We start from the raw sequence: 20,300 nt of genomic DNA, 5'->3' as shown, positions 1-20,300 counted from the left end.
AGTAAAGAAACAGCTTGATCTGGGCATTTGGACTTCAGGCAATGGGGAGATTGAAGTAGGCTATGTGGTCCCTAAGGTATTTCTTCGATCAGTGTGGTCACTAGGAGTCCCAAAGCCCCCCAGAGATGGCACAGTTGGCTGCAGGGAACTTAGGTGCAATGGGAAAGGCTCCTTTCTTTTGGGGGGGGGAGACTGGCCCTATGGCAACTCAGGAGGATGTGTTCCCCAAGGAAGGCCCACACTGTTGGGTGACCACAGACATGTCACTTCCCTTCCCTTGTTGATCACAACCAGACAAAATGAGGGAGAAGTTTCCTTCCTCTCTTACATTCTCAAGGAAGGACCCACTGACTAGATTTCTAATGCGCCCTCCTCAGAGCAAAAAAAAAAAGACTAGAGTCTTTGTAGCTAGAGTTTTCCTGCCTTGCCCACAGTCAGGACAAATCTTTGTCACCCGCCAGTCCCACAGCTGCTCAGACCCAACCAAGTAAACACAGAGACTTATATTGCATACAAACTGTATGGCCGTGGCAGGCTTCTTGCTGACTGTCCTTATAGCTTAAATTAATCCATTTCTATAAATCTATACCTTGCCACGTGGCTTGTGGCTTACCAGAGTCTTCACATAGTGCTTGTCATGGCGGCAGCTGGCAGTGACTCTGCCTCAGCCTTCCACTTCCCAGAATTCTTCTCCTCCTTGTCCCGCCTATACTTCCTCCTGCCTGGCCACTGGCCAATCTGTGTTTTATTTATTGACCAATCAGAGCAACAGATTTGACATACAGACCATCCCACAGCAGTCTGGCAAGTAAAGGATGCTGCTGCCACAGGGCTTTCGGAGACCGGTGCCCCACAGGACAGGGGCTTGGACTTGGGTGGCTGAAGTTTCAGCAGTGGGGTTGGCCTGTCATTGGATGTTTGAGAGATGGGATTGCCTTCTTTGTGTGTGTTGCCGTGCAGGGTGGTAGGGTCCCGACATCTAAGGCTGTCAACCCTCCTCTTGGCTTGCCCTGAATCTCTGTCACCCTTTGAGTTCCCCAGTAACCGAGGCTACAACGGTCTGGGTCCATCCCTGTGTATTCAGCTCTGTTCAGCACTTAAGACGTGGTCAGATGAGAGGGAAATGTAGGCCTTGCCTTCGGGGATCTCAGCCTTGAGATGAAGGTTCTCACTCCAGGCAGCCTGTGGGCAGGGTGGGAGCAAAGGGTCTTTTTAAACAGGAGTCATCGAAAGAACAATCCCAGCCCCGCATGTACCAGGCAGAGATGAATAGCTGGATCCTTGGGGCAACAGCATCTGTGGAAGCTGCTAGAGGAACTGGGTTGACTCTGGACCTATGCAGACAGGAGCTCTCCAAGGTCTTCCCACCTCCAGAGATGGCTTGGAGCGTTGGTTTTGCTGTCCGTGGTGCTGAATGGGCCACGCCTGTGCCCTGGCTTCTGTAAATGTCACTTCTAGCCTCTCCCTCTCTGCTGCCATCACCTGCCCTCCTTATAATTCTTTCCAAATAGCCAATGACAGCATCTCCACCTGCACCACAACCTCACTCACTCTTTCTCCTATGCCCAACCTGCCTCTTGAATTATTTCGCCACACTTCTTTACATGGTCCTATCTCATCAGTGAGGATATGAGAGATGGAGGTGGTCATATAGGGAGCATTTGGTATTAGGGATTCTTGGAACTGTCAGAATGGCTTTATGGTTGGCATTTAGCAAATTAGAAAGGCTCACTGATTAGATGAGCCACCTACCTAAGATGTCAATGGTTTCATTGGGAACCAATGGGAATGGCTTTTTCTGAGAGGGCAAACTGAGACAAAAGGGAGAAGACTTGGCCATGGTCACCTAGCCACCAAAAACAAAGTTAGAGATAGATGATAGGCTCTCATCTCCCAGTCAGGCTTCTGAACCACCTTGGGTGAGCCTCTGAACAAGGAACTGGTAGCAAAGCATTGGCACCTGAAATGGGAAGAGCCTGTTGCTTCAACCATCCAGTGCCACTCTGGGCATCCATACCCTAATGCCTCTGGAAGGACACACGGCACACCATTGACATCGATCCTCAGCAGGTGCACCTGTGTTGCTGTGGTAACGGGTACCCACCTCACTGCATCCAGCCCCACAGTTCTGGCCTGGAATCTGCCCTTAGACTGTATGTGCCCATCCTCCTGTGGTTTAGGGGGAGGGAGGAGCAGGGCTTTTCTACTCTCTTGTCCAAGACTGTGCCTGAGGGCTTGGTGCCCTCATTAGCTGTAGCAGACAGCTCCCTCAAAGAGCAGGCACATCTGTCTTCCAGTCTTCTGGTACCCAGTGTTGATAGCCAGAAACTCATCCCCAGACAGCATCGGTCCCCCGGAGGGAAGCCCTTTCCACTCCCACATACAGCATCTCAGATAATGATTTTCGAGGTTTAGCAAATCTAAGTCAGTTCAGGGCTGTCCACATGTACTCAGCCTTGCTCCTGAGGGGCACAAAGTGGCCCCAATATGAACTCTGCCTCCTTGTCTGTCACCAGGGAGCTAAGTTCAGTAGCAAAGGGAAGGACCAGATTCAAAGAGACAGAGCCCACACTGAATCATGGCAAATGCTCTAAAATAGATTTTTGTTTTTCAAACTACAGATTGTGTGACAATAGGGGACGGTGAAATTGATTTTGTGGGTCATGACTAGCATTTGTATATGAAGCAAATAGATACATTAGAACAGAGTAGAATGCAAAACATTATAGCTGTGGTCAAACTAAATTTTACTTTGTGAAACTGGATCCAAGCACTCATGTGTGTGTGTGTGTGTGTGTGTATTCAATAATACAAAAATGTATGTGTTAATGGAGCCTGAGGGCAATAAAAGGTGAAGTGCTATGTTCCAAGAAGTGAGACTCTCTGGAAGAGGTACTTAGAGGGAGAAGAATGATGGATTCAGGTATAGAGTGTTGGACAGGCCCTGTGGAGGAGCTGGCACTGGGCCAGTGTGAGGATAAGCAGGAGTTCGTTGGAGAGCAGAGAACAGAAGAGCCTGGAGCTGGAGCAGCATTGCTCTGAACATGTGCTAGATCCACTAAAAAAAAAAATGTCAGCTGTGTATGGGATGCTAGGCAGACATCGTGTCCAGGGGGTGGAGAAATCTTAATATTATGCCAAGAAAGTTGAACTTCATTCTTGAGAGTAATAAAGAGACACTTATTGATGATTCTTAAGCAGGCGTGACATTTAATCAGTGGCCTGTACCACCTTTCTTACCAACAGTGACGGAGGTGTTCTCACAACATGCCAGGTAAGAGATATCACTGGCTAAAGGAGCAGCAGGACCTTGGGAGTCTGGGTCTTTCTACAGAGTGCATAAAGATTTCTTTTTATTTTACGTGTATGAGTGTTTTTGCCTACACGTATGTCTGTTCACCCTGTATGTTGTTAGTGTCAGAGGTCAGAACCAGACATTAGATTCCCTGGACCTGGAGTTAGGGGTGATTGTGCACTGCTATAGGGGTACTAGGAGCTGAACCCCGCCCTTAATCACTGAGCCATCTCTCAGTCCTTTCTGACTGGGACTGAGTGCCGGAGAGGTGCCGGGGTCTCTTGTTGAGGGTCACAATCATTGTGAGACAGCACAGGCTGACTCAGGATATGACAGAGATGGGCCTCGGGCTGATGGTCCCGGAGGCAAAGTTTTTCTGAACTCTGAATTTGAAAACTCTGTTGGCTTGGAGCCCCGGATTAAAGAATAATTAAGCTAATAGAATCTCGCCCCATTGTTCTCTGCTCCTCGGCAATGCTCCTTAATAATCCCATCTCTCTGAGCTCACTGTCAGCTCAGTGGAAGTGAGTTTCTAAGTAACTTAATATTTTTTTTTCAGAACTCACTGCTTCCACAAACAATCTAAAGTTCCCCTTCCAGCCCCATGACTCTGTGCTCCGAGCTATTTATTTTAATTAGCTTTATATTGTATATCTAACATGAGCCAAAAAAGAAAACCCACGAACAGCTGCCCATTAGCCAGTAAGCAGAGCCCTGGAACAAGTCAGCCTCAAACAATGGATTATTCGGGATTGTAATCAAAGCGGGGGTGAGCTCCCTGCTAACCGCGTGCTGCCGAGCAGAGACTGGGGAAGGGCTTTGGGGGGACTCAGGGAGGAGGCACCCTCCTGCCTGGAGGGGGCAGGCTATGGAGAGAGCTGCTTCGGATCCAGACTTCCCAGGTCAGAGCTCGGGTTGAACGCTGGGTCTGAACATATTTGCCTCATGCTTTACCCTTGATGAAGCCCAAGCTTCTGCTCACTGGACGCTACTGCTCCAAAATGTCCCATTGGACACCACGTTCAGCTTTGATGTAAATACTGGTTCTCTGAACATATACAACACACAATGGCCCACAAAGTGGTCACAGGTCCAGGGCAGGAGCACAGGCCTGCATCCCCAAACTTTGGTGTTACCACAGCCTGGTGACCTAGAAGTCATGAACACAAAACCCAGAGCCAACCCTTGCCATCTTGGTATTCTTGCCTCTCCCTGCCTCAGTTTCCCCCTCTCTAGATAAAGGATCAGAACAAAGACTGACCGGCAAGTCGACCTTATCCATTAGACTCAGCTAGAAGAGTCCCTGGGCAGGCAAGCACGTACCGTGTAAGTGGCAGCTATTGTTGAAATGCTATTGGAGAAGAGGATGGGCACACATGGGAAATGATGGAGGCAGGGACGGAAATTGTTTGTTGTGCTAAAAGCAGCCAATCTTCAGCCACACCCCAGGACTCACAATTGGGTTCAGTTTTGTAGCAGAGGAATAAAATGGAAGAAGGTGCACAAAGCGCTGGTCAAAGAGTGTGTCTGAAATGGGTTTTAGCATGCCTCCCAGCCAGAGTGTAAGATAAAGCCCTTTGTGCAATTGTCCTATAAATGACTCATATAAGCGTTCAGATATGCATTGTGTTTTCAGGTCCAGGGGAACTAAGGAGTGTGGATCTCATCCTGCAGGTACCAGGGAGCCAGGGAGGGTACTTGAGGGGGGAGAGTGACCTGACTCTCAGTGGTTGGCATCTTCTCTAGGGAATGCCTACCGAGAATGCTTGGAGAATGGAACATGGGCCTCCAGGATCAACTACTCACACTGTGAACCCATTTTGGATGACCAGGTGAGTGACCCTGTTTTCCCCCACCCGGGTCCTCATAGAGTGTTAGGACTCAGGCTGAGCACAAAGGACCTTATGGGCAACAGAACCAGTATTCATGTTACCCAGATCCTTTTTTCTGTGTCTCCTGTCCTGCCTGGAGTCCTCCTCCAAGAGAGCTTGGGCTGGTGGCATGAAACTTGGGAAGGGTACAGCCATGTAGCGGGTGCTCCCTACAGCTAGCAGGTTCTGTGAGCACATTCCTTCCTCTACCACTGAGCCTCACTCTCCCCACCTGGCATTTGCTTCTGCCGTTCCATGGAGAAGCACGTACAGCCTCATCAGGACCATCAGGGCAGGAAGCTGGGCCTGCCTGGGCCTTGCCACCCAGTACTGGTTCTTGCTCTGGAAATGGATTCAGTGCTGACAAATATCTGGCCTCCCTTGCCTTTGGGTGCAGTACCGAGATCCAACCCAGGGCCTCATATGTGCTAAGCAAATGCCCTCCCTCTCAGCTCCCCCTCCAACAAGCTGTGCTTCACTTCTGACCCAAAATGATATGTCCCAGTTCCATCCCCTCCCCTCATTCACCCAAGGAAGTCCTCAGTTGGTCTGGAGCTCTTCCTCAGATAAAGTCCCAGTGCAGAGGCTGGAACATTGGCCTCTTCTGAGAAGTGGTGCCACAGAATGTGAGCCCAGGCATTCCACAGGGAGGCCTCAGGGGAGCAGGAGGAGAGCCAGACAACCTGGATAGGAAGAACCCTCTGTTCTTCCTCTATGTTCTTACAGCCCCTCAGGTGCTGGTGCAAGGTAGACTGACTTGTATTCCATTTGAGTGTTATTCCTAAGTATTCTACAATGTGTATCTTCACTGCTCTGCTCAGGGACCAATCCAAACCTACCCCTCCGGGCCTCCCAGAGGTCACTGCCTCTAAGGTACGAGGGAAGATTGGTCCCATAGTATAGATGTCATAGCTAAGGGCCATCTCATCCTGAGTTGCTCTGCCAGCTGGGGTCTGAGGAGAGACTAAACCCAGATGTGGCACTGCAGAGGCTCAAAGTTTAAATCTGTATCTGTAGCTCCAGGGTATCTCAGAACAGACTGTGTCTGATGGGCAGTGGTGGCTCACGCCTTTAATCTCACGCCTTTAACACTCAGGAGACAGAGGCAGGTGGATCTCTGTGAGTCTGAGGCCAGCCTGGTCTACAAAAGAGTTCCAGGATAGCCAGAGCTGCTACACAGAGAAACCTTGTCTTGAAAAACAAAAACAGACAAACAAAAAGAGTAGATCATGACCATGTCCATGTCCAAATGTGCCCCTAAAAGTTCATGTTGGGAGGCCTGATTACAGTTTCTGTGAATGAGTGTGTGTGTGTGTGTGTGTGTGTGTGTGTGTGTGTGTGTTGCTGAGGATTGAACCCAGGATTGCACATGATAGATAAGCTCTCTACCAGTGATCCTCAGCTCCAGCCTTCTATTATTTTTCTTTCTTTCTTCCTTTTTTTTTTAGACATTAAGTTGTCCAGAGAGGTCCTCCTAACTCAGCCTCTCGAGTAGCTAGATTACAGGTCTGCACCTCCCAGGCTTTAGCCATTTATAGTAATAGAGCCACCAGGCCAACAGAGGAAAGATCTAGAAGCCAGGATTGGTGGGAATACTTAAAGCCTCTTTTGTCCCAAGGTTAGGACAGAAATGGCTGGAATAGCAGCCCTACTCCCACATAGCCATACTTCTGTCTTCCCATGCCTGTCTGTCTGTCCAGCAGAGGAATTATGACCTGCATTACCGAATCGCCCTCATTGTCAACTACCTGGGCCACTGTGTTTCCGTGGTGGCCCTGGTGGCCGCTTTCCTGCTCTTCCTGGTCCTGCGGTGAGTCCACCTCCACCCTGCTTTCTCCTCATCTTTGTCTCTCCCAGATTTTGTCTCCTCCACTCTGGGGCCCAGGGAAGAGTGGACAGAGATGGGTTAAGCCGGGTGCTGGAGCATGACCACCATCCTAGCCTAGCCTGAAGGGTGCAGAGCAGGCTGTGATCGCCAGGGGGATCTTGGGCTCTGATGCAGCCCCACTTCACCCCAGACCGTGTCTTTCCCAGTGGGTCCTTACCCCGCTGACCCCCCAGCCTCCGCCCCAGCCGACCCTGGCTGACCCTGACCTGGGTCTCCACAGGAGCATTCGCTGCCTGCGGAACGTGATCCACTGGAACCTCGTCACCACCTTCATCCTGAGGAACATCACGTGGTTCCTGCTGCAGCTCATCGACCACGAAGTGCACGAGGGGAACGAGGTCACTGCTGGGGGCCTCAGACTTGGGGCTGCCTGTCTCATTGCCTGACACTTGATAGTCGGTCTCGTGTAGTGACCCGCCCCGGGCCTGGCCTTGAGGGTTGCTCCCAGCTAAAACCACCACCATTCCCTGCCCTCACCCATCTTGTAAGTCCAGGTACCTTAGAGGAAAAGGAGCCGGCAGTAACTTCTACCAAGGGTTTTATTGCTTAATCTTAGCATAGGACTGGAGAGATTAATTCCCCTCCCACGGACATGGAAACTGAAGCTCGGAGAGGTGAGCTTCACCACCAGGTCACGATAGCAGCCCTGACCACAGCTCCCATTCCTGTGCCTTCCTTTCCTCTCACCACCAGGTAAGGTGGCTATATCGAGGCTTAGAGAAGAGCCCAGATGTGTAGAAACCTCAAAACTAGCAAGACTGTTCCCCCTAACCCCCATGAGACAACATGATCCCCTCCAATACCTCAGCGGCCATGACCCCACACTGCTCCTTATGGCTTCTTTCCCTCGCATTGTTTTCATTTTTTTGTTTGTTTATTTGTTTTGGTTCTTCGAGACAGGATTTCTTTGTATAGCCCTGGCTGTCCTGGAACTCACTCTGTAGACCAAGCTAGCCGAAAACTCAGAGAGATCCACCTGCCTCTGCCTCCCAAGTGCCAGGATTAAGGTGTGCTCCACCACCGCCCGGCATTTCATTCTTTTAAAGTGAAAGCTCAGTCTATCCCTAATTGGAACCCAGTCTGACTAGCTATGTAGATGAAGGGACCCGAACACTGAAAACAGGGCTGGTCAGACCCAGCTCTGGTTGCAGAAAGCCGACCAGCCTCCCTTTCTGGACTGAAAAAAAGAAATCACACATGGTGATGTAGGCCTGTAATCTCAGCTACTTGGGAAACTGAGAAAGAGTTTGATACGTTCGAAGCTTACCTGGGTCACATAGTGAGTTCACAGCCAGCCTGGGCAATTTAGTGAGACACTGTTACAAGTGTTTTCAGATGTCTTAAAAGGCTAAGACTAGCCGGGCGGTGGTGGCACACGCCTTTAATCCCAGCACTCGGGAGGCAGAGCCAGGTGGATCTCTGTGAGTTCGAGGCCAGCCTGGGCTACCAAGTGAGTTCCAGGAAAGGCGCAAAGCTACACAGAGAAACCCTGTCTCGAAAAACCAAAAAAAAAAAAAAAAAGGCTAAGACTGTAGCTCAGAGTGCTTGCCCAGCAGGTGGGGGAGCGTGGGTGCTGTCCCCTATAGCACAGAAGCAAAGAGAGACGGAGGAGGTAGGGGAGGAGAAGGAAGTGGGGGGGGGGGGCTGGGAGAAACACTGCTGCCCAGAAGTGAGGGTGGGCGGCCGAGCTCCCCTACTGAGAGCTGGTGTTATTTGGAACCCTGTCTCTGAGCCCCGAAGCCGGAGGTGCTTCGTCTCCCTGTGGGACCTGCTCTCCCGCCCCCGCAGCCTCTCACCACCCCACCCCCACGCGCAGGTCTGGTGTCGCTGCATCACCACGATCTTCAACTACTTCGTGGTCACCAACTTCTTCTGGATGTTTGTGGAGGGCTGCTACCTGCACACGGCCATCGTCATGACGTACTCCACGGAGCACCTGCGCAAGTGGCTCTTCCTCTTCACTGGATGGTGTGAGGGTCCCCGGGTGGGCGGGAGGGCCTCCTGGGAAAGGGGCACTGCTGGTAAAACACCCCCCTTGGTCTTGAGGCTAAGGGCTGGAGCCCAGCCTGCCCCGCTACCCCCATGCAGCCCATGTTGTCGCCCTATGCCGTCTCGGCCAATGCCCCAGGACAGCTCTGCCCGCCACCCATGCGCCATCTCAGGATGCATCTGCTTCCTCCCTTCTGCCCGCCCCCCAAGCCCTCCAAAGGTCATTCCAGGAAGCCTTCCTCCTACCCAAGGTGGCCAGACCAAAGGTCCTTGTGTCTGACTTCAAAAGATAAAGGAGTTGGCTCCACTTGTCCACCACAGCATCCTCTCTGCTTGGAGAGGATGGCTGAGAGCTGGGGCAGGGGCCGAGACAGGCACCATAGTGTCGCAGATGGCCTGTGGTTGGAAGACCGAACACACAGTCCCAGCCCCCTTGTGACCTCCTGCCTTGATACAAGCAAGGGGGTCTTTCCGCATCTGTCCATCCTGTGCAGCACGTATCTCTCCTTTCAGGCATCCCCTGCCCCATTATCGTCGCCTGGGCGGTTGGCAAACTCTACTATGAGAACGAACAGTAAGTGGGACAGATGTTGGCGGGGGGAGGTGAGTTAAGATAGGTCAGCCTTGGCTCTGGCCCAGCCCTGAGTCGGGTAGAATCGCAACCCTTACCCGAGCAGACCACGCTTTTGTAAGTCCTCAGGCAGAAAGAATTAGGTCCATCCCCATGAGTCCTCACACACCAGGCTCACACAGTGTATCTGTGGAGTTCAATTCAGCCTTCCTTCCGACTGGGATACAGGACCACAGCCCAGATGATCGCAGCTCCCTAGGGGATCCCTGGGGTACTGGACCACACAGCCCAGATGACAGCAGCTCCCCATGAGATCCCTGGGGTACTGGACCACACAACCCAGATGACAGCAGCTCCCCATGGGATCACAGGGGCAAGAGGTGGCGAGTAGAATTTAGGATGTGGAACAAGCATAGGATCACCTTTGAGGACCTTAGCTTTGGGGAGTCTCACAAAGACGAAAGCTGCTCAGGAAGCAGAGGCCCTCGTAGCTTATAAGCTTTCTCTCAAAGGGGCTGTTCAAACAGAAAACAGAAATTTGGGGTGTTCTGAGATGGCTGTCTGAGACTGGCCTGCAGTAGGTGACCTCCGAACTTCCATACTTGCTGGTAGGGTCAGGAACTTACCCTGGCCTTTCTCCTGGGTCCCAAAGCATTCCCAGCAGTCAGTGAACAACGGGGTGGCATGGGACAGCTAGGCCCTAGACCAGTGAAGGGGAGCCCAGCTCTTCCGAGGTTCCTATAACTGCTGAATTCCAAGTCCTGGGACCCCAGAACCTGCAACAGAGTAGCGGACAGTGTGGGGGCCCCAGGCAAGCCCTGAGGCTGGCCACAGGAGGCCAGCCCCACCAGATACAACCAAGGACAGGGCAGGACCTTGCAAGGGCAGTGCATGGAACTATCTACCACGAACTGCCCTGGAGGCTGGGCTCAGGAAGGGTCGCATCACCCCAGAGGGTCCTAGTTCTGAGTTGAGAATGGCCCACCGGGCACAGGCCAGGAGGCCGCCTCAGCTGCCCTGTCTTTGCAGGTGCTGGTTTGGGAAGGAACCTGGTGACTTGGTGGACTACATCTACCAGGGCCCCATCATCCTCGTGCTCTTGGTACGTCCTCTGGGGGTGAAGGGGCTGGGGCACTAGGAGGCACAGCAGGAGACCCACCCGGGCAGAGACACTGACGAAGGCCTGGCCTGGGCAGCACCCTGTACTGCTCCTGTGCCCTGCCCGAGGCACCCAGCTTCCATCGTCACTGGTTCTCCTTTGGGCTCTGCCTGGGGCCGCCTGCCCATGGCTCCAGACTCTCTTTGGGTGGAGACATGGTCTGACTGGTTGGTTCTATCCTTCCTGGTCCTGTGCTCTTTGCCAGGTACAGTGCTGAGATGGGAAGGTAGGCAAGCAGTCGGTACAAGCGAAAGGTGTGCCGGCTTCTGTTCGGCACAGAACTGAGCTCCTCTGCCCCCAGGAACACCCTCTAGGGCCCCGCCCACCGCCCTCAGGCTGGCAGTAGATTCCAGAATGCAACATAATGAGCAATTGTTCCTAGGCCAGCTCCCCGCCCTTTGCCAAGTGTATTCGCATCTAAGATATAATTGCCACCACATCTTTAATCCACAACAAGCTTTAATTAAGATAGAGTTTAAGTAGGGGCTGCATTCTGAAGAAAAAAAAATCCCATTATATATCATACATTAAAAAATATACAAAAAAAACCATAAGAAATTGACATTTCTATAAGATTTATTTCAGGCTTCTGTGTGTACTAGCTCTCTTAAAGGGCCATGGAGCTTTCTGGAAAACTCAGAGGATGCCATCCTCTTGCACACAGCAGGTGCCTAGCAGGGCCCACCTTTGTCTATCACGGCGACAAGTACCATTTACATCTTCCATTTCCTGACTCTCTCCTTCCTGTGACTGTTGGAGTCACTGGACCCCCATCTTTGGAGTGTCCTTGATGGACATCAGCTAAAGATGGCTAGAAAGGTTTTCCACCCACCTTCAGGGCTCCACGCACTTGAGAGGCAGAAGCTGGTCTTTGTCAGCAGTGAGGGAAGGATTGTCCTTGGCCAGGCAGCTGCAGTGACTCACTCTTCAGTGTGAATGAAAACCTCCCAGGCAGCTGCCAGGAGCTCATGTGGAGAGATGGGGCTTTTGATAAACCTGGGACCCAGCCAAGAAGGCTGGCCTGGATGGGAACCAAAAGCTTGGGAATAGCTCCTGCCGGATGCTGTTGTTCAGGTAGTGAGGAAACCATGAAGGAGTGAGGAGAGGTGTTTGGAGGCCAGCTCCCTACTGCCTGAGTATGCGCCCCTTCTCCTGCTGCACACACACACACACACACACACACACACACACACACACACACACACATATGCACGCACGCACACGCACACACACACTCTTCCTGTGGAGCCGGTTAGTTATATTAGCAGAGGCTTCCAGGACGTGAGCTGAGCCCTTCTCCAGGTTCTGTTCCCAGCACTTTCCATCCTCACACTTCTGCTACATAGAGAGAGGGTGCTCCCCATTGCAGAGATGAGCTCAAGGTCTCCAGCACAGCTCATGGAGCTGAGACCCAGGGACCAGCCTCCCTGCTTCACCACCCTGCCCGCCTGGCCTTTCTGCCTCTCCCGTTCTAAAGCGGCTCGCCGTCATTCATTGCTGGATTCTGTGAATAGAATCCGGTGGTGGAGTCTGTGAGAAGCCTGGCCACGGCCTAGTGGTTGTTGTGGGAAAAGGATGTTCATTCTTTACAACTGACACCAGGGTCTTTTCACCATGATGGCCACGCTGCGCCAATCTTCAAGGCCAAGGAAGCAGAATGTGTGGTTAGTGATTTGCTGCCCAAGGTCACAAAAATGCAGGGAATTTGAAGCTGGAGGCCCACTCTTGGAGCCAAGAGTTCCCTGGAGATGGTCCTAGGACCTGCAGTAGGCGAAAGGGGCAGAAGCAAGGTCAGGGTTATCTCCAAGACAAACAGCCTTGGTCTCAACCTGGCTCCTTGGAAGAGCTGTGTGAACCAAGGTCTTAGCCATGTCCCTTTGAAGGTGGGGAGGCTGTCCCCGCTACCTGCCCTGGAGGTTGCCTCAGGACTATTAACTCTCCGCATCTTCATTCTACCTTTTCTTGTGCTGAACGATCCCTGTGACAGCGGAGAAAGTCCCAGGCTGAGCGCTGTCCCCTCAAGTGATCTTGGGCTCAAAGGACACAGGATAGACATCTAAAGCATGTGATGCTTCAGGTCTGACTGGCTGGTCCTGGGCTTTGTAGCTCATGGGTGGTGGCTCCTTACTCTCATACCTCCCCAAAGCACCTTCAGCATCCCTACAGCATCCCTACAGTCCTTGGCCATACCTGTTTCTTGTGCAGATAGATGCCCGAGGCCCCAGTCTGCTCCAGCAACATGCACACGTACCAACATCCAGGGGCTTGGCTATGCACATCTGGAGTCCTGAGTATGATGTCAGGTGTGCATCATCCCAGCTGCTGGGAGGGGAAGTGAGCTCTCGGAGCTTCCTCCCTGTGCTAGTCAGCTCCGTGCATGTAGTAATTCATCTGGTGAGGAGTAATCTCCCAGGGGCTGTAGCTGCTAACCAAGTCCATCTTGTGTGGTTTCCCAGGCTGCATAGATCCATGTAGAGCAGACAGGTGTGGTCCCCAAGTAGGTGTGGTGCAGAGAGCTGCAAGACAGGTGAGAGCCAAAAGGAGGAGGCAAGTACAAAGGCTGGAGAGGCCTGCTCAGAGCCAGGAGAAGGCAGGGTAGAGATGTCCCTTAGGCCTGAGGTGATGATCTTAAAGATGACAGGAGGTGCCGGGCGGTGGTGGCACACGCATTTAATCCCAGTGCTTGGGAGGCAGAGGCAGGTGGATCTCTGTGAGATCGAGGCCAGCCTGGGCTACAGAGTCAGTTCCAGGATAGGCACCAAAAGCTACACAGAGAAATCCTGTCTCAAAAAAACAAACAAACAAACAAACAAAAAGATGACAGGAGGCAAGTCTAAAGCCCACAGAGAGATGAAGCAAGTCACCTGTTTTGTTATCTGGTCTTCTCCCCTACCCACCCACCGCCCTTCATCCCCTGCCTCCCTCTCAGCCTGTGCCTACAGTGAGGATGTGGCAACAACAGGGCTCTTGTGAGCAACAACATGACCTACTAAGTACTTCCCCCTCCAGCAGGCTTGGGAGCCTTACGTACTGGGGTGCAGAAGCAGCGAGCTGGCTTTGGACTTTCCCTACCTTGGATTATGGAGGCAGGCAGGGCTGTGCCATGTGCCCTGTGGGGTAGGCAGTGGCTGCAGCCTCTGGTTTGTAGTGTGATGCTGAGGGAACTCAGCCCTCTCGGTCCCATGCTCTCCCTCTATAATGCATAGGTGCAGCGTATATCTAGAGGACCAGATGTATGCTGGTGTGCTGGACTCTTTCTCAGCAGGTCCTGGAGTACCCAAAGCCTCCCTGGGACAGACTTCCAATGAGGAGGGGAGCCAAGCTGCTGGGGGTAGTCAGTTTCTGTCTGCCCATGTCTCCTTAATCCCCGCAGCAGCATATGCAGGGGCTAGGAGAACGGAGCTTCTGAAGCCAGTGCAGCTGTCTATGGCTTGACAAATCAGTCTATTGTACCTGGGCATCTCTAAAGCACGGCTGGCTGGTGGGGCCTGCCTGCAAAAGAGGCTGCAGCTTGAGGAATAGCTGTGTAGCGTTTGGGACTGCATCCGGAATGGTGTGAACACTAGAGCTTCATTGTTGAGCTCTAGGCACGCATAGGCCTCCCCAGGCCTGGCCTGTCAAAGCGTGAGGAGACTGAAATGCTGACATTGTGGGAATCAAGGCAAGATCTTCTCGCATGGTGGCTGCCTTGATACCTACCACCGCTTTCCAGGCTCAGTCCCTCTCCAGGCCTGGCACCCACTCCAATGAGGCTCCTGAGGAGAAGCAGATGGAATGCAAGTGTCCGTGGCACTGAACCACCAATGGTAGGGGTGTGGGAAGACAAGACTTCTTAGGGGAAAGCTTCTTCAGGGAGCTAGCCTCACCTGTACCACTCCAGCATGCTCAAAATCCAGCCACGTGGGCCACCTTAAGAACATTCCAGGCCGGGTGGGAGTGCCCTGCAAGAGAGATGCTGAGGGAAACAGGATTTTCCTATGTGAGCTTTCAGGTGCTTCTGCCTTGTGGAGCTTGTCTTGACTCCCACAAGCACCATTACACTGCACCGTCAGGGGCTGGCTCCTCCACCCAAGACCCCTCTCTCCTGGTCTGGTCTCTGCCAGGAAGCTTCCCGCTTTCACAACTGACATTGCCACCGGATCTCAGGTTATTTCAGTGCCATTTCTCCAGGATTTCTGAGCGAGTCCCTAAGAAAAAGGCAGTCCCTCCCCATCTGCAACTGGTACGTAGATCTCCGTGAGCAGGTGCTGTTGCTTGTCCACATACCCTCTCACTGGTGCCCAGCACAGAGGCTGGCATGGTAAGGTGATTGGTTGGGTGCAAGAATGGTTAAATACCACCAAGAGCCAGGTTGGACAAAGTCTGGGTACAGCGGCCCGTTGAGGAGCTCTATGCCTTGCTTTAGTGTGCGGGGTAGAGTTTAAGGTGGAGTACTGAAGAGTTCAGTTTGGGCTGGAATGGCCAGGGGGCTCCCTGGAGAGAGAGGAAGGTGTCTGGAGTGATGTAGACACCGTGAAGGAGGAGGCTGAGAAACAAGTTCAGAAGGAAATAGTAGCTTTCTGGGGGTACAACCCCAGGTGGTAGCCTGTTAGTCAAAGCAAAGGGCCGGTTCTCTATGCCCTCCCTATTAACCACCTTTCGTGCCCTGCTCACCCCAGAGAACAGGGGCCTGTAGCCAAGGGGTACTCAGTGACCACTGGGTGCGTGGGAGGGTGGGTGGGTGGGTGAATGGATGGATGGATGGATGGATGGATGGATGGATGGATGGATGGATGGATGGATGGATGGATGGGCAAAAACAAAGAGTGGACAATGGAATGAAGCACTTTTTGGTAGATGGACAAATGTTTGGTAGGTTAATGGATAGATGAAATACTGGATAGACCATTGAATGAACTAGTGAATTAGACAATATTTAATGCAAGAAAATGATATAGAAATTTGAATATCTTTTTTATTCCAACAGTCTCTACTCTCAGAGAAGTCAGAAAGAATTGGAAAAAGATCAAGGACTTTGTGTTACCTTAGGCTAGGTGAGCCTTTAGAGAAACAGGTGGCAGGCGATGGGCAGCCTCCTGGAAGGCTTCCCCTCCAGCCGTCTGTGGGCTCACGTGGCTGTATACTAGATAAGCGTGTGAGAGAGCTGTGAGCTGCAGAGAGGTGAGAGTCTGAGTCCTCCTGTCCCTCTACGTTCCAGCTTGGGAGATAGTCAGGGGCTATGCGGCTGATCCATGCCAGTGTCCCTTACCGCCTGCCTAGAATCTATAGTATAGGAGGATTAGAAGGGCTGGCTCAGTCTATAGAAGCAATGGATTTTTATGGACAGAGACTGGAGCAGGGGGCATGTGTGTGTCTCCACACACATGGGCCGGCAGACATCCCTAGGCTAATTACGAGTCTCCTAGCCTGTGAACACTTTCTGAGGGAAGAGTCGCAACAGGCTTGTACACACTCCCGTTCCTGTTTGCTTGCACTTGGCAGTACGTGAGGAGAAATGCAAGTACACAGTGTTCCCAGATAGACACACACGCATGGTCGCACAGGACCCACTCTGAGACAAGCACATATGGATAAGCATACAGTGCAACGCACACAGAGCACAGCCACGGGGACCAGCTGACCCATTTACTGACCCTGGAGATCCCCTCAGAGACCAAGAGACTCTGGGGACCCACAGAGAGCCCCGCAGCATGAAGCTGACTCAGGAGCCCGCAGACCCATGGCAGTGAGAGGTGGGAGCATCTTTGATGTTAAGGGAAAGCGCAAATGAAGATAAATTAGTCCTTTCCCAGAACTGCCGGGCAGCCCATTCATCTTCCTTGCCTGTGGGCGTCTGAAGGCCTAGGAGCGCCTAGGGGGTGGTAGAGATTAGCCACTCCATCTGGACTGTGTCCCTCTCCCTCCAGGGCTAAGCTGAAAGGACCTTTGACCAACCTAGAGCTGGTGACAGTTTGAAGGCCTCTGAGATCTTCCATCAGTAAATAGGGACCCTGTGACAGAGAGAAGACAGAAGGATCCAAGATCTGGGGTGTGGTTCTTTGTAGCCTTGGAGCAGGGCATCAGTTGGGGCTCTCAGAAGTGACTCCAGGGGAGTGCTCACGTCTCCCACCCACTGCTTTAACAAGCTGCCTGAGCCACGGGTGGAGATCAGGACCTGGAGTCAATGGATGCCTCCTGGTTAGGGAAGAGCAGAAGTTGGTAGGGGAGGGACCCAAAGCAGGTGCTGGAGCCTGTGACTGGAAGGCAGGTGTCAGGGATTCGGGGAGGAGGTCTGCTTCTCAGCCACCCCTGACAGACCTTCTGTGGCCCTTCTCTGCTTTCTTCCAGATCAATTTTATATTTCTGTTCAACATCGTCCGGATCCTGATGACAAAATTACGAGCATCCACCACGTCTGAGACAATCCAGTACAGGTATGGGAACGCCCGGATGCCTGGCCTGGCAGGCAGGGAAGAAGCAAGAAGGCCTGCCCCCTCACCAGAGCCCTCGGAGTCCTCACCCCTAGAGCTTGCTTGAGAAGCCAAGCCAGGCAGCCCATCTTCCCACCTGAGCGAGTCCTGCCTGTCGGTGAACTCCAGTTTGTCATTGGCCTCTCCCATCCAGGAAGGCGGTGAAAGCCACGCTGGTCCTCCTCCCCCTGCTGGGCATCACCTACATGCTCTTCTTCATCAATCCTGGAGAGGACGACCTGTCCCAGATTGTGTTCATCTATTTCAACTCTTTCCTGCAGTCCTTCCAGGTAGGCACCCCAGCGGGGCGGTGCACTTCCCAGGTCTGGAGGCTCACACTGGGCCTGCGTGCTAGCATCCGTTATACGAGCACTGAAACCCAAGGGCTGGCCCACTCAGAACCCCACAGGGCCCCAGATGCTGACCAGGCTGCCCTGGTCATGTCACCCCCACCCCAGGGTTCAGCTGTGTTAGCACTTCTGAAAGCATCTTAGGGCAAGCTCAGGAAGTTGAGGCCAGAGGCCACAGCCACTCGGAGCAGACCCTGTTGGACTGCATCCCTTGTCTGGGCCCAGGACTTCTGAGGTCCCACCCAGTTCTGAGCCCTAGGTCCTGGGTCCTCCCGTACCTCCAGCTGGAATGACCCCTCAGCAGATGTCTGACTCCTCCTTCCTTCCTTTCCAGGGTTTCTTTGTGTCTGTTTTCTATTGCTTCTTCAATGGAGAGGTAGGAGACGGGCCTTTCGGGTTGTCTAGGGGCTCAGGCCTCTTACATGGCACTCCCGGGTGATCTGGTCAAGCTGCCCAGCCCTTCAGAAGAGTTTCAGCACTGGCTCTGCTCAGCTCCGTGTGATGGGAGAGGGGCTGAGGAACCAACCACTCAGCTTTAGGCAAATAGAACTTCTCCTGCAGAACCAGTGTAGATCAACCACACAGGCCAGGCATAACATGTCAGCGCCCAGTGCATGCTCTCTGAGCCAGGGAGCAAGGTGCACAGATAGCAGGGCCAGTGGAAGCCAGACAGAGGGCATAACAGAAGGAAGCTTCTAGGAAATGCCATTCATGCAGTTCTTTACAAACTCAGCAGAAAAGAAACGGCCAGGGGCTGGTGGAGAGGCTCAGTGAATAAGAGCATTTGCCTGCCAAACCTGATGACCTGAGTTCAACCCCTGAAACTCACAGAGTGGAAGAAGAGAATCGATGCTTGAATGAAAGCTGACCTCCACACACATGCCATGGCGCTCACTGGACACACACACACACACACACACACACACACGAAGCTGATGTCTTCCATTACAATACAAACAGAAGAGGCCCCATCAGGTGTAGAGAACGAGCCAGGAGCTGCCCCTTAGACAATGGTAGGGGAGGCAGGACTGCTGAGGGGTAAGGAGAGGCCCTTCCTGTGAGGAGGAAGCTAGGCCTCCAGAAGGGGCTGAGCTGAGCTGGGGGGCTGACTTACAAAGCCAGAGACTCCTAATTCATGGTGGCAGGGGCATCCACAGGAAACTGGAACCTTAAGGGAGCCAATGGCCTCTCCTGGAGGAGAGGGAAGATGGATCTCTGAAAGATGCTGCAGGGCAGGCAACAGGGCTTAGGGGAGGACCTCCGTTTGGAACCTCATCAGCTCCTTGGAGTGAGGGTGGCAGGCTGAGGGCCATCCCAGACTCCTTAATAGCGCTTGGGGTGGGGCTGGGGGACTGGCAGAGGCCTAGGCCAGCAGGTGACTGAGCCTCCCCCTCCCTGCAGGTGCGCTCGGCCCTGAGGAAGCGGTGGCACCGTTGGCAGGACCATCACTCCCTCCGAGTGCCTGTGGCCCGGGCCATGTCCATCCCCACATCACCCACCAGGATCAGCTTCCACAGCATCAAGCAGACAGCCGCGGTGTGACCCTCCATCCTCCATCACTACACCACTGAGGCAGCTTCCCCATCCTCCACAGCCTTCCCCTGGGTCCTCCTTGCCACACTGACCCTTGGGGTCCAGGAAAAGGAGGGGAGAGATCGACTCTCCAGCCTGGAAGGAAAGGAACGCTATGGGAGGGGCCTCTGAAGGACCAGGGTCCAGTGCGGCCACAAGTCTGCAAGCAAGAGGGAGCAGAGGGATGCTGCAGACCCCTCAAAAAGAGAGGCTCTCACATCCTCAAGGCTTTGCGCACCCAGCCTCCTGCAGATCCTCACTGTAGCACCATTTGCATATGAAGAAATGGAGGTGCAGATTGGGTAAGGGCCTGGCCAAGTCACACAGTTACTTGTCCCACTCACAGCACCCACGGTTGGCTCTGCTCCTTGCTTCCTGGCTCCGTACTTAGGGGTGCCCTCTGTAGGTGAAAGAGACAAGAATTTACTTACCTGGCTTCATCCCAGGGACTGTCTAGCAGAGAAGCCTCCCTCCTCGGTACCAGCCCCTCACAAAACTACCCCTCCATCCTTTCTCAGTCCTCCTCCCCCACCCCACCCCACCCCCGTGTCTCCAGGAGAATGCGGTCTTGTCTTCCAGTCTGCTGCCCCTCCTGGGAGGCCCCCATTCAGCCTGGGCTCGGCCTGAGGACCTGGAGATGCCATGGGCAAGTGACACAGAGAGACTGTCACACTCTCAGGCCAATCAGATACACAGGGCCCGACAGAAGGGGAGCAGCACAGGCCTGGGGGGGCGGGGGGGGGGGAGTGGTGGAAGGCTCGCCCAAATCAGAGCATTTCTCCTCCGACTGCTTCAGCCTCTGCTGCAGAAACGGCTCCTGTGATGTCAGCCAGGTGTCTGCGGCGGGGGTGGGGGGTGGGGGTGGGGGTGGCAAGCTTCAAGTCAAGCAACTAGACATGGGAGAGATGATGTGGGCCAACGATGAGGACAGAGTGTCTGGAGGGCATAGCCATGCCCCTCTCCTTAGAGATGACGGCCTGGGCCCCAGCAGGCATTCCTCTGGCCTGTGGTGGGTTTGGAGTCTTCAGGTTCAGAGGGCCTGAATCATCCTTGTCATCCCTGAGGATGACATCTGCCCCATCCCCAATGCAAAGCCTGCCTGTGCCAGGGACTAGGATTCTGGAACTGGGAGGGAGGGGAGGCAAGGCCCCTCAAG

At 53.3% G+C, this 20,300-nt stretch overlaps 1 protein-coding gene across 5 annotated transcripts in view; it reads left to right on the top strand.

Annotated features, from left to right (window-relative positions):
• The window catches only part of Crhr2 (corticotropin releasing hormone receptor 2), a 43,898-nt gene extending 24,031 nt beyond the window's left edge, over positions 1-19,867 (top strand). For 2 of the 5 annotated variants that reach the window (XM_006986914.4, XM_016005453.3), the window contains 10 exons: positions 5,042-5,127; positions 6,870-6,976; positions 7,275-7,392; positions 8,871-9,024; positions 9,557-9,617; positions 10,644-10,716; positions 17,101-17,186; positions 17,377-17,512; positions 17,907-17,948; positions 18,974-19,867. In XM_006986914.4, coding sequence (XP_006986976.1) covers positions 5,042-5,127; positions 6,870-6,976; positions 7,275-7,392; positions 8,871-9,024; positions 9,557-9,617; positions 10,644-10,716; positions 17,101-17,186; positions 17,377-17,512; positions 17,907-17,948; positions 18,974-19,114 — 1,004 coding nt within the window. In that variant the 3' untranslated portion in view covers positions 19,115-19,867. Of the gene's footprint in view, positions 1-4,931; positions 4,970-5,041; positions 5,128-6,866; positions 6,977-7,274; positions 7,393-8,870; positions 9,025-9,556; positions 9,618-10,643; positions 10,717-17,100; positions 17,187-17,376; positions 17,513-17,906; positions 17,949-18,973 lie in introns of all 5 variants that reach the window. The other 3 variants (XM_006986913.4, XM_016005452.3, XM_076566847.1) reach the window with 2 other exon arrangements.
• The last annotated feature ends 433 nt before the right edge of the window (positions 19,868-20,300 follow it).

This window comes from Peromyscus maniculatus, chromosome 3 (assembly GCF_049852395.1).
Source record: "Peromyscus maniculatus bairdii isolate BWxNUB_F1_BW_parent chromosome 3, HU_Pman_BW_mat_3.1, whole genome shotgun sequence".
In the NCBI taxonomy this organism is placed as follows: Eukaryota; Metazoa; Chordata; class Mammalia; order Rodentia; family Cricetidae; genus Peromyscus; species Peromyscus maniculatus.
The sequence above is the reverse complement of the archived record's forward strand: the minus strand, read 5'-3'. Positions and strand labels throughout refer to the sequence as shown.